This window comes from Pundamilia nyererei, unplaced genomic scaffold (genome assembly GCF_000239375.1).
Source record: "Pundamilia nyererei isolate P.nyererei 1_Seehausen unplaced genomic scaffold, PunNye1.0 scaffold00016, whole genome shotgun sequence".
NCBI classification, from domain to species: domain Eukaryota; kingdom Metazoa; phylum Chordata; class Actinopteri; order Cichliformes; family Cichlidae; genus Pundamilia; species Pundamilia nyererei.
This window is the reverse complement of record NW_005187417.1, coordinates 1623993-1636948: the sequence shown is the minus strand read 5'-3', so window position 1 is coordinate 1636948 and position 12956 is coordinate 1623993. Positions and strand designations below refer to the sequence as shown.

At 40.7% G+C, this 12956-nt stretch overlaps 1 protein-coding gene across 4 annotated transcripts in view; it reads right to left on the bottom strand.

Annotated features, from left to right (window-relative positions):
• The window catches only part of tcf4 (transcription factor 4), a 174281-nt gene that overhangs the window by 67686 nt on the left and 93639 nt on the right, over window positions 1-12956 (bottom strand). Inside the window, exon 1 of one of the 4 annotated variants that reach the window (XM_005725514.1) lies at window positions 9285-9418. The exons of the other annotated variants lie outside the window; for them this stretch is intronic. Within the exon in view, the coding sequence (XP_005725571.1) occupies window positions 9285-9353 (69 nt within the window). The 5' untranslated portion in view covers window positions 9354-9418. Of the gene's footprint in view, window positions 1-9284; window positions 9419-12956 lie in introns of those variants that run through there. 4 annotated transcript variants of the gene reach the window in all.

Below are 12956 nucleotides of genomic sequence, written 5' to 3'. Positions count from 1 at the left end.
GCTCTGCACAGACACTTGGCTTCTTCAACAGAAAAAAAGACACTTTCCTCTTAAGAAATAAAAACCAACACATTGCTTTTTCTCAATCTAGCATGCAGCTAGGCACCAACACTTCAGGGGTTGAGGTATTGTATGTGTGGATTTTTCCACACATACAATAACCTCTAAAGTTCTGATACCAAAGAGTCATTTAAAAGACATCTGAAACCAAATGAATGACTCATTTGTGGTCTTGCATGACAGGGAGATGGTGCTGAGACCAGGTCAGAAAATCGCTCCATTGCTCAGGTTCATAAAGCTCACAATTATTTTAGCATATGCAACATTACTCAGTGCGAGATATCGACTTAGATCATAATAAGCAGGAGACTTTCAGTTAAAAGAAAGACGTTTGTTTGGGTTTGAGTTGCTGATGGAGCTGAATTTGCTGATACCAGCATTTAAAAAAGGGGTTGGAAAAGGACGGTGTAGTTGATTTTAAGTAGCCTTTTAGCTGGCTGAAAAAAACCTGCAATGCTAGCCATTTTATTTTTTAATAAATTAAATGCAGCTACAATTTAAATTGATGGCTGTGTTGTTAATATGTGTTTGCGTGGGAAAACCAGTCATAAAGAAATGCTTCTTGCACACAAATAAAGTTCCAATGAATAACAGCAGTTACTGCATGTAACTCTAGTTCTATGAGCGTGCCCCCTAATGGCCCGTGCCATCAGTTTTGTGAGTTGGCTAGGGGAGTCAAGGCCCGCCCACTGGCTCTGCCACAAGCCAAACCTTTATGGTTTAGAGTTAGTGTCTTGCTCAATGCGACTCTAACCAAACAAAAGAAGCAGAACTGAAGGCATTTGATCTTTTTCAAGTGCAGGCAGACATGCTACTGACAACACTATGGTTGGGAAACTACTCAGTTAATGTGGAGGAGAGTTAAATATTTAAGACTTGTGATGTTGTATGTTGAGAGGAGAGGATGGAAACATGCATTAAAATAATTTAGGTCCTGCAGTCACAAAAAGAATCAGTGCTTCTCACAAATTATTTAGCAGCTGCCGTGTTTCAGTGTCAGAAAAAAGGAGAAGTGACAACAAAATGAGAGTAAAGAATAACAAAAGTAAAACACAACCATTATGTGCTCTGACAGTCTTGAACTCTGAGCTCTCTCTTTTATGAAAATGTGAATGCTACAATAGGCACCTGAAGACACCGTTTAAGGCCCGCCAGCGTCAAAGAAACAAAAACAGTCGTCCGTCTCTCTGACCGAATGCTGAATTCTGTGGTCCTCACACAAAATGTGTGAGCTGCGGTGCTGCGTTAACTGCCGAGCTGCATTGTGCTACAGTTTTGTTGTCTTGTTGTTTAAAGTATGACAGCTGTCCAGTGTTTATCAGCGAGTCCATGCAGCCTCCCTAACAGCTCACCACAGCATGACTGACCCACTAAAACACACACACACGCTTTAACAAAACGACAACAGACCCACTTTTCTTTTTGATAATGAAGACTGGGTAGATTTTGTGTGTGTGTGTGTGTGTTTGTGTCTGTCTGTTTGTGTCAGCCCTGGTTTAAAGCGGTGTCTCATACACACACAGCTTTGCTTTATTCTCTGGCCAAAAATGTTAACTTACTTAAGCTTGCATTTCTCCTGTCAAGCTTGAGCTTAGTATATATGAGAACAGGCTTTAGTGCATACACACACACAGACACACACACTGAAACTGAAAATCAGCCATTGAAAATCACCAGTGTTTCCAGCTAACAGTGACAGGAGTGCAGGTCTGAGCAGCCACAGAGCGGGGAAACCAAATACTCCTGATCACCGAGGAACCACGCAGGATTGAAAAACGCAGCACGGAGAAGTGAGAAATTAAGAGCTACGCTGTGCGGTGATAATGTAACACAGACAGTGTTTTACAGCAGAGCAGGACATAAAACCCCAGCTGGGCTTTTGTTATGTTTTATGAAATTGAAGCTGAGCGAGTAAAAACAGAAGCCAAAGCGCTGAATAAATCCTGAGATACAACCACAGCGTTACTTCTTCCAACGCACTCAAAAAAAGGGGGAAAAAAAGGATGGGGGAATTTCAGGATCTATAAATGTCTTTCTTTCAACTTCACAAACCACCCTGCATGTGACTAGAGAGAAATTCCACAACTACATATATTAAGTATGTTTTTTAAGGGGCCACAAATAGAAAAGTGAGGCTCCAATTTTTGTGTTCATTCAAACCAAGCCAAAAATGGCCTCTAACCAGGACTCTTCAGATCTTCATACTACTATGTGAAAGTCCTTCACTACTGAAGCACTAAAAGTGCTTAGCACAGAACAATGGCCCTGTGACTGTTTTATCAGCTTTTTAAAACATTTTTATAAAGGAAATGATTATTTTACCTCCAGATAAATCTGCTGATTATTTGGTGAATTAATCAACTTGTGGAAAAAAACAGCATACAGTAAGAAATAAAATAACAGTTACCCAGAATCCACACTGTGACATTTATGAGATTTTCTTTGTCCAAGTAATAGTTTAAAGATTAAAATAAGTGGATACAAAATAGATAATTAGCAATTTAGATATACAGCAGCAATTACTTTAAGGATTATTATAATTATTGGCAAATAGTTATAATAATCCCATTGTTTATACTGTTAAATAATCCATAGCAAAGCACTATATTTTAAAGAGCAGCCTAATTAAATTTATCTGCTGTTTGTTTTTACATCATTTTGCCCCTCATCACTTATCATGCTTATATGAGCCCTGATTTGGGATACTGCATCATAAAACAAGCATTCACTCACAATAATCAGACACAAAGATCACAAAATCAATCTAAAATCCAAAAACTGAGTTGAATCTATTTGCTGAATTTTACACGCAAACTGTGCAAATCTGCAGCTTCTCGTTCTTCAACCCATCATCACACAAGCCGAAGCCTAAAAGAGAGTGGGCAGATTAGCAAATGTTGTGCTTGATTTGAGCATTTGCTTCAGCAGGTTCATATTAAATGCATCCAAGTGTGTTTTTTACACCAATGAGATACAATAACTAAAAAGCTCAGGACAGAAGTGATGTTCACTGAAGATACCCAATCAGCAGGTCACTGGCACTGCTGCCAAGGTCTCTCTACCTCCGAATACGGCTGCCAGTCAACGTATGCACAGCTAAGAAGGCCTTTGACAGCCTGTGTGGAAAACTACCATCTGCCAGCTGACCACCTTGATGTCCGGAGGTTTGATAGCGCTGGCAGCCGCTCAGTCAGACACCGGGAATCAAACCTGCAACTCAGAGAGCATGTGGCTTCTCTTCCCATGGACAGGTCGGGGTGGAAATTCCCAGCTATCCAAAGAATGCCGACTGATTCTGCTCTGCTACAGTCCAGCTTCCCATGTGGGACACACACACACTGATGACTCACTGTTTGCGTGTGTGGACATGCATGCACATTATTTTGGCAGCTGCGACCTTGCACATTACAGTCAAGGGTTTAAAAAGACAGCGAGAGAAAAACTGACCAGTCTCCATTACAAAACCCGCATACCATCAATGAAACACAGCAGAGCATGTGCTCATTTGGATTTCAGTTGCATCTAGGCGCATCAAAAAGTTCATGGCGATGCTTTATGAAGGGTCAAATATGCACGCATATGAGAGAAATATTAGATGAAGAGTCATGTGATTACTAGCTCTGGCTTATTCTGAATTTACTGAATGAGTTTGTGTTTTTGTTTGAATTACAGCACAGATTTCGTCTGATAGTATTTGCATGCGGTGGTATAAGTAGTTGATCCAATTAAGTGTGCACAATAATGTATGTGAGCATGTGATAATACACATATATCCCACCTGTGATTTAGTCTCGGTAGCCAAGAGAGGCCCCCTGCAGAAAATGTCGAAATAAATACCGAGACATTTAAAGCTGGACAAGAGCCGAATTCAAGCGTGACACAAGCCAAGTCCTTATAAAGGCACGTCTGTTCAAGTCTGTGTGGATAAGAGCTCATCTCTCTTCAAAAGTTCTCCATTTTTGTGAGTTAATTTACACCTGCACAAGCCTCAGAGAGGGCCACATGTTATTGATGCTCAAGCCTCGCTTCCTTCTATAGGCTGCATGCTGCGTTTCATGGCAGGTAAACAAAAAGCCAAAAAGCCATTTAAAAAAGTGGGGAATAATAAAACAAACTTGACTCTGCGTGATTTCTTTTTTTTAACCTCTCAAACCCAATAACATCACGCATCATTTAAATCCCACAGCCACTTTTTAATATGACACAGACTGAAGCTCATTAACCCCCACTGACCTGAAACCACACACTAAAAACCTACATAGATAGGAAGAGTAAATATGCACCTACGTCTAATACTTGCAGCAAGTGAACCAGAATGTACCAAAGTCCATTTAAAAAAAATATCCAAAACACAGCCTTTTCACACACACATAGACAAAGTGAGGATATAAAAATGAACCTTTATGCCATATTAAACAAGTCTCATTATCACCACTGCATCAGCAGCCAATCTAACATTTATATTTCAAGCATGTGACGACTATGACATCATTAACAACCTCCTAATTACCCCTCCCCTTACATTAGTAATGAGGAGCAGAAATGAGAAAGAGTAAGAGGTCTCCTTTTTCTACGCTAAATATTTGAATTAGGAAACACACCCATAAAACATAAAGTGGATGTAGGGTAAAGAGATAAAGTGCCCCAAAAAGATGAAAAATGCACAAAAAAAAGAGCCAGAAAATTGTCATCATCAACTAAAGAGACTTTTTTAAACAAAGAAAATAAAAATTTTAAATCATGTTTCACTTTTTTCTTAATAGTATCTTTACAATGAGGTAAAATCTCCTATATTTTCTCAGAAAAGCCATATTTGTGATGGATAGCTGATATATTATCATCATAATAATAAATGCTTAAATAAATAAACATGGTTTATGTGTGACTGGAACACAAACACCTAAAAATTACAGCAACTACAAAGGTGTGCTCAGAAGTGTCGCACACGTCTTCATAAAGTCAGGTCAGTAAACACATCACCAAAGGAATTGTCCTTTTTTACGGGACCTTATGTGTAATCAAAAACAGATATTTTTATAGTTTTTATACATGCAAGACAGCAGTGTGTGTGTGTGTGTGTGTGTGTGTGTGTGTGTGTGTGTGTGTGTGAGTCAGCAGTGGTTTGTACATGAGTGAGTGTATCAGCAGCATCAGTGTCAGATAATCTGATGCAGAAGGATTAAGTTTAAGCCTGAACGGTGTGGCGGGCTTTAACCAACTGGAGAGCGTGCACACACACACTCACTCGCTGGAAGAAAAACTAAATGACCCAGGCCAGGGCTTACGTCGACATGCGCTCACATCTTTACGTTTTTAAGCACAAATGCATTAGTGGTGCAAAAAAAAAAAAAAAGTTCAGGGATGGTGTATGAAAGGTAAAGCTGATTTAAAAAGGAAAATGCAGATGCACACGTTTATTTATTTATTTATTTAATTTTCAGGTGTTTAAAAAGAAAAGAAAAGAAAAAGGAATCTGAAAACACCCTGACGATAAACACACATGGAAGAGGAAAATGAGACTTTAGCCACATGAACATACATATGCAGAGTAAAAATCAGCTTTTGTGACTTCTTCATACACAACTACTGAAGCAGATGGAGACAGAGGCCCGCACACACATACAAAGACACACACTCACAATGTGTCTATTTATAAAGTTATAATTGCATAACACGCTGCGCTCTAATTCCAGCCTACTGAGCACACAGGATGTCCACACACACAAGTGCTATTGCTTTTACTATGTACTATGTCCTCATGTGTACACACACACACACATACACACATATATGTAGATATATGTATATATATCTACATATATATCTATATATAGATGTATATAGATATATATATATTTACATACACAGGGAACAATCACGAACTCATGTCGTTCACGTATGAAAAAAAGTTAAGAAATGCTTTTTATTTGTTTTAAAACAGAGGATGTTTTACACTGTATCTGTGCTTCAAAGCAGATTCGATAACACGAATGTTACATAACTATAAATATCCTTAAATGGCCATCATTAAAATTATTTTGGTTTTGATTCATGAAACTGGATTTTTATTACAAAGAAACATTTAAAATGAATGAAACATTCAGCAAGAAAATGAGATCGATGTCCTCTGTGAAAACGGGCATTTTTAGCAGCCATGTCTGACGACCTCTTGACTGGCTGCGATTGTTAAGCTCTTTCATAGAGAAAATTTCAAATTAAAATGCTTTTGCTGTGGAATTGTAAATCTTTCTCTTTTTTGAATGTGAAATTCTTTCATATAACTAAAACTTGGAATCTATTTAAAAAATACATTTACCTGTTTTCACCTTATTTTAAATTGTGTAGAGAGAAATATTTTGCCTTAGAAAAATGTGTGCGCATGTGCACAAAAACACTCTAAATTCATTTTACTAATTCATTCCTTTTAGTCCCGGAAAAGCTGTGAATGCTAAATAAAACGGAGACGAGCAGAATTGTCAGTTTAAAGTGCTTAAAGTGTGTGTTTCCTGGAGCTGCACACTGAGAGCGGACTGCAGGATTTTGGCAGACTGTTTCAGGACTCCTAATTAAAACTTACTGAATATTCAAATGCTGTGTTAGCATAACAATAGCCGGCTGGCCAGGCCGCCTTTAAATGAGGCCTTTTGTTTTTAGTCGAGCTTTCTGCTACCTCATTAAGCTGCTGGAGCTTAAGTTAGCGAGCCGACAGCCGCTCTTCGAAGCTCGGGCCTCGGCTCTCACCCTCCTCCTCCTCCTCTCCTCCCCACCTCCCACACATACACGCACCCTCTCTCCCCCTAAACCAAAGCCCTGATTCAGCCCCTGCACTGTATGGTCTTGCCGGGCTGAGCCTCACTGCTGTCCGAGTCTTTTCTGCCTCTTCGTTCAAACCCCAACCAGCCTGCCCCAGGTTTCCCCCCTTCATGCTCCACTTTTCCACCTCCGTAACACACCGGCTTGCCTGTGCTCCCTTACAACCACATGATCACCAAACCTGGACCCCAAAAAACATGATTTTCTTTATTTTTTTTGCACCGATTGCCTTGTTTGTGTGTTTTCTCTTTATGCCAGCGGACAGGGGGTGCAAACAAGCTGTGACACAGACACAGAGAGACAGAGTGAGAGAGAGACAGGGGGGTTAAAGTGAAGACAGAAAGCAGCTTGGCACCGGATCAAGACCATCGGCACAATGTGCCATCCAGCAGCCAGCCGCCAAACAAAGCGCCGGTGCCATGCCGGGCCTGTGGCATCGCCGAACTGAAGAGATACAAAGAAGGCCCTGAGCTACAGCGAGAGAGCAGGTACAAAACGGCACGCAGTCAATGTTTGACAGCGTGCGGGACCGATGCGGCCGGCGGCCAGATGAAGGCCGGAGACCCGACAGGCGCCGAGAAGACAGAGAGCGACTGTTGGTGAGGGTCTGCTCAAACAACAGAAGCTCTATTTGAAAACAACTCAGCAGAAATGACAGTGATCTCACATTTTAAAAAATGGATTTTCTGTATCTTTTTTGCACCTAAACAATAAATATATAAAACCAAAAGATGTGTTAAACTCAATTTGAATTAACCTATGTGAATTAATAAAATGTGATGATAACAAAGGTCTTGCAAATTACATTAAAAATAAAAAAAATACACCTTTAATTGAATGTTTCGCAACCAAAAAAATAAATTACTTACACTAAAAAAAAGCAATTATTACAAATCTTCCTGTTTTGCAGTAAATGTAATTTCTGGGGACATATTCAGAGAAATCATATTCTTATAAAGCCAAGATCACACCTACTGAATTTAAAAAAAAATGCATCACATCTAATATGATTTAAAAAAACAAACATAAAATGGTGATCACAGATTTCTTTTTAAAGGGTTTTTCTTCATTTTCTTCTTCTTTGATCTGAAGCAGCAGTTAGACTGAGACAGACACTTCACTGACAGGTGGATCTGTAGGAAATCCCAGTCGTCCGTCTTCATTCGCACCTGCAGCTTGCACACATTCCTGCCTTTTTTTTTAAAACATGAGAAAACTTGTGAAATTCATTCACCTTCATTTCTCTTTACACCACTACACCTCCTCTCTAAATCATGTCACCCTGTTACTAGTGTTTTACAGGTGAGGGGTTATTGAGAGACAGACAGGTTCATGAGAGGTCAGACAGGCTCTTGCGGAGGTGGTTTGGCTTTCATTTTAGACAGAAAGCCACTATTAGTATTTTTAAATGTATTACACTTTTAAATAAAAACTAACAGAGAAATCCAGCTAGGTAAACCTTATTTTTTGGTCCACTTCAATTATTTTGTTTTAATGAAAACCAGTAGATAAATAACACAGATTTTTTTATGTTAAATTAAATTCAGGAGAATTCATTTTCAGGTTTCCTTTAAATGTATTTTACTTGGTTGTGAGTGTGTTCACAGAGAGGCCACGTTTTGACAAATAAAAGCGGCACTTTTAAGCAGTTTGGGGCTGAATTAGAAAAGCTTCCTGAATTGCACACACACGCACACACACACACGCAACCAAACAAACCCCAAAAACCACAAGTGTGTCACTCCGCTTGACAGCGACAAAAGCATCAATTCAATTCAGTAATGACGCTCTTATTTTGTTTCATTAAAAAAATGGGAGCAAAAAGCTGCATGGCGGATTATTTCAAGCTGACTTTTAAAGCGCCCGTTTGAAAGAGAGAAAAAAGATTTGGGACTATTTTTTCAGTTTGTATTTTTAATATTACTTTTCTGACACGTACACACACTTTTTAGAAGAGTCTGGCTGAAACACTCCACGGCACCATACACAGCTGTCACCTTCACCGCTAAACACTCACACACACTGTTTTTTTTTTTTTTTTTCTTCTCAGCACCCACCGCTGTCTGATTCCCCCAAAATAAACCCCGGCACTCGGACACAGTGATCTTACAGTCAGTTCACGTTTCAAACGGATCGACTGTGCTAAGTTACTGCGTAAAAAAAGCGACGCTCTTCACCTTCACACCTCCTCTCTCTCTGCACCTCCTTCTCTCTCTCTCTCTTTCACACACACACACACACACACACACACACACACACACACACACACACACACACACACACACACACACACTCTCGAACACACGCGCGCGGACTGTTTCCACGTCTGACTCCCAAACCCTCGCGGGAGACAGGGGGGGAATAATGATAATAATAAAAAAAAGAGAACTGATGGAGGGGGTCTGTCTTACCGCTTTGCCGTTGTAGTAGTACATGAGTGAGCTGCCTGTCATCCCGGGGATGGTGTACGCACAATACATCGTTCCTCTCCTCCACAGAAAGAAGAAGAAGAAACTCTTTTATTTCTCCCTTTCCTCGCGCTCTCTCTCTGTTTCCGCGTGCCTCTCTGTTTTTTTTTTATGTTGTTGCTGTTTCTTTCAGCCTAAGCTCCCCCCGCCCCTGCTCGTTTTGTCTTCTCCACCTTTCTCCTGTTTGCTTCTTCTTCTTCTTCTACGTGAACTTTTCCTGGGCTTGTTATGATCTCAAACTCTCGCCGCTCCTGCTCGCGTGCTCCTGCCTGCGCGTTTTTTTCTCCGCCGACAATTCCTTCAGTTGCATTTTCCCATATGGCCAAGCCGAGGCACGCGGAATATGCAAAGTAGGCAGAGAGAGAGAGAGAGAGAGATATGGAGGTAGAGAAGTGCCCCTCCCCTTCTCCCTCACACGCGCACACGTATAAAGCGCGCGCAGGGAAAATGTACTGGGAAAAAAAGAGAAATCGAGAGCGAGGTTGAAATGTGGCGTATAAGCGCGCACTGACCCTCGCGGACACGCGCGCGGTCGCAGACACTCTTTTAACTTTCCACACTAAATCTGGAAGCCATCCTTCCCTCTCCCTCCTCCCCTCCGTCCCTCCCTCCCTCCCTTGCGCAGCTTCAGCTCGCCGCGTGCCTTTGAACTGAACCGAATATTCACTTTTTCCATCGCATCCAGACCGCGCGCTTCTTTCAACACACTCCTCCTCGTCACTCCCCCTTTCCCTCCCTTCTCATCATTCCTTTCTTTTATTTACCCCTTATTTTCGTCCTTCCTTTAATCTCTTGCCCTTCTCCTCTCCTTGCTTCCTACATTGTTACCTCGCTGCCTTTTCTCCTTGTCATCTCCTTATGTCTCTGGCTCCTACTTAGGCCTTATTCTCTCCCTTCTCCTTTAAATTACTGTCTGGTTTCCTCTTCCTTGTCTCCTTTGCCATTATATTTCCTTCGGATGGTCCACCCTTCTGTCTCATGTCCTCCCATTTTATTTTTTCATCTTTTTTTCTTTTTCTTTATTAAGGCCTTTATCCCATTTTCTCATCCCCTGCTTTCTTCCTCCTTTCCTCTCACTTTCTAATTTTCAGTTTATTTAGCTTTCTTCTTCCCTTGCATACTTGGCTCCTTTTTCCTTCTTCTTATTCTTTTCGCCCTCATTTACTATTTACTAAATTTTCCTCTTCCCTTTTCTCATGTTTTTCTTTTCCTTTTATCCTCTTTCTTCCTTCATTTTCTTCTTTCCCAACCCCTTTCTTTTCTTCCTCTCCCCTTGGTTTTCCTACTCCCGTTTATTTCCTCTTTTTATGTTTCCTCCTGTCGTATTTCTTTTATATTCCCATGTTTCCTCTTGTGACAATTGTGTATTTTTCCTTCTGTTTCCCTCTCCTTTTCCCCAACGCCTTGGTTTTCTTGTCATCTCCTTCTTTTAATTTCGTCATTTCTCATTTCCTATTTTTTTATTTACTCTTCCTTGTCTCCTCCCTTATTCCCCATTTTCTCCCCCTCTCCTACTCTCTTGGTTTCCTCTACCCAACTTTTTTCCTCCACCTGTCTTCTACATTCCTCTTCCTCTCACTTTCTTCTCTGGTGTTTCCTTCTCTCCTACCCTTCTTTCTTCTTTTCACCCCTTATTTTTCTTGTCATCTCCTTCATTGTCTCCCTTTCGTTTCCTAATTTTCCCTTTTTATACGCTTGTCTTCTCTTGATCTTTTCCCCTATTCTTCACTCTTTCACCCTCCTCCTGTTTATTTTCCTACCCTTTCCCGTATTTCCATCTAGCCTACCCTTTCTCCTTACCTCTCTTACCTTTTCCTCCTATTTCTGCTCCTACCCACTTATTTCCTCTACACACTTGGTTCTACAGCTTTTGTGTATCTTATCTCATTTATAGGCTGATATAATAATGTTTACTCCTCTGTATATATATTCAACATAAAATTCTCTTATACCACACATACAATAAAGGCTTTCTTTGGTCCTCCTTTGTAGCTGCCTGACTATATATAGTTTTGCCCCCTTTTTTTCTACATAAACAGCATGTTTAGGTTGCTTTGGTAACCTGCTCCCATCATTAATTGTTAACCCACTCATCAGTTGTCTGATTGACAGGAGGCTCAGTGTGGCAGTACGCTAGCAGCCAATCCAACATATTGCATTTGTTATTATTCTCCTTTTTTTTCGTCATGATACTACATCGATGCAGACGGAAAGAATACCAAGATACATAATGAGCGCAGTTAAAATAGATTGTTTTTTATGTTGAGTTTTAAGTCTAAAATGGTGGACTGTAATGAAACAGCGTCCAGTCTCTGCTTCTACTGCTCCTACAGGGGGAGCCACAAACACCTAAAAGTTGCTCATGTTAATGAATTGTGTGCATTTTTTTTTCTGGCACACAGTGTTACTTATAATATAGACAACTGGCTGCGATTGTTTAAAGTGGATTTTTTTTTATTCTAGTTGTGTTCAAACAAATATTTCTGTGTTTATTTGCAACAAGATCACAGAGTTTCATTCAAACTTGTCAGATGGGATCCGGAAAATTAAAGGTAAACTTTGTGATACCACTGTAAGTCTGATTGACATTCAAGGTTTATGTCATATCCAGACTCCCCCGCATTTGCCAAAACGCCGAGCGTGAAGGATTGTGATGTTTCAGGTTGCTTTAAATCGCGTTGTTTTGATAAGCTTTCACAAACCCTGAATCCGTTTGCACCAGGAGGGGTACGGAGATTAACGAGATATTGCTCTTCCAAATAAGTCTGACTAACATGCAGGTTTGTTTGCCACCCATCTACAAGGACACTGATGATTCTGGAAAGTTGGAACATTAATAAGGGAAAGTCAAAATCTAAACATCCAGAACACAAGATATGATGGACAAGGTCCAAAAACACTGGCTCCTACATTTCTTATTTCTCATAATGCAACTTTTTCATCAGTGTGAAAAATTCCCACACTGGTTCATCCCAAGAGACGTTATGGTTTCCAAGCCCAGGTCGAGGTAACCCCAATGACATAGCAATGACATCACCAGTTATTTAGCCATACTTGACAAGGTGCCTCCAGAGCCAGAGATGACAGTGGACAATTGTTTTCGCAGCCTGAGCAGCCCGAATGCTGACAAGTAAACTGATCTTCATGTGTAAAACTGGTGGAGTGGGCCTTAAAAAAAAACAGAAAGAAAGAGAGAACGACAGGAGATGGAGGCACGGGGGAAAGGTGGGGGTGCTGGGGCTTACAGGCAGTCAACAAAACCGTAGGACAGATAGTGATTCAGTCTACCAAATTTCATATTAACATCGTCATCATCCATCCTATTCAAACAAATAATACACTCCAAAACAAGGGAAGAGACCGCCCAAACTCTCTCTCTCCTCCTCTTTCACCCACTCTCACTCTACCTCGGTCTCCCACTCCCTCTCTCCTCTTCTTTCAGCTTTAATTTGATTAAAAAGCGAGCTGCAGGAAGGGGAGGGAGGGCTGATGCACATCTAATAAGTGGACCATCTGTCTGCAGCGCTGGCTGGCTCCCAGCATTGTACCCAACCAGACTGCATGGGAAATGAAGGGAGAGATGGAGGGATGAAGGAAGGGAGGGAGGAAAAGAAG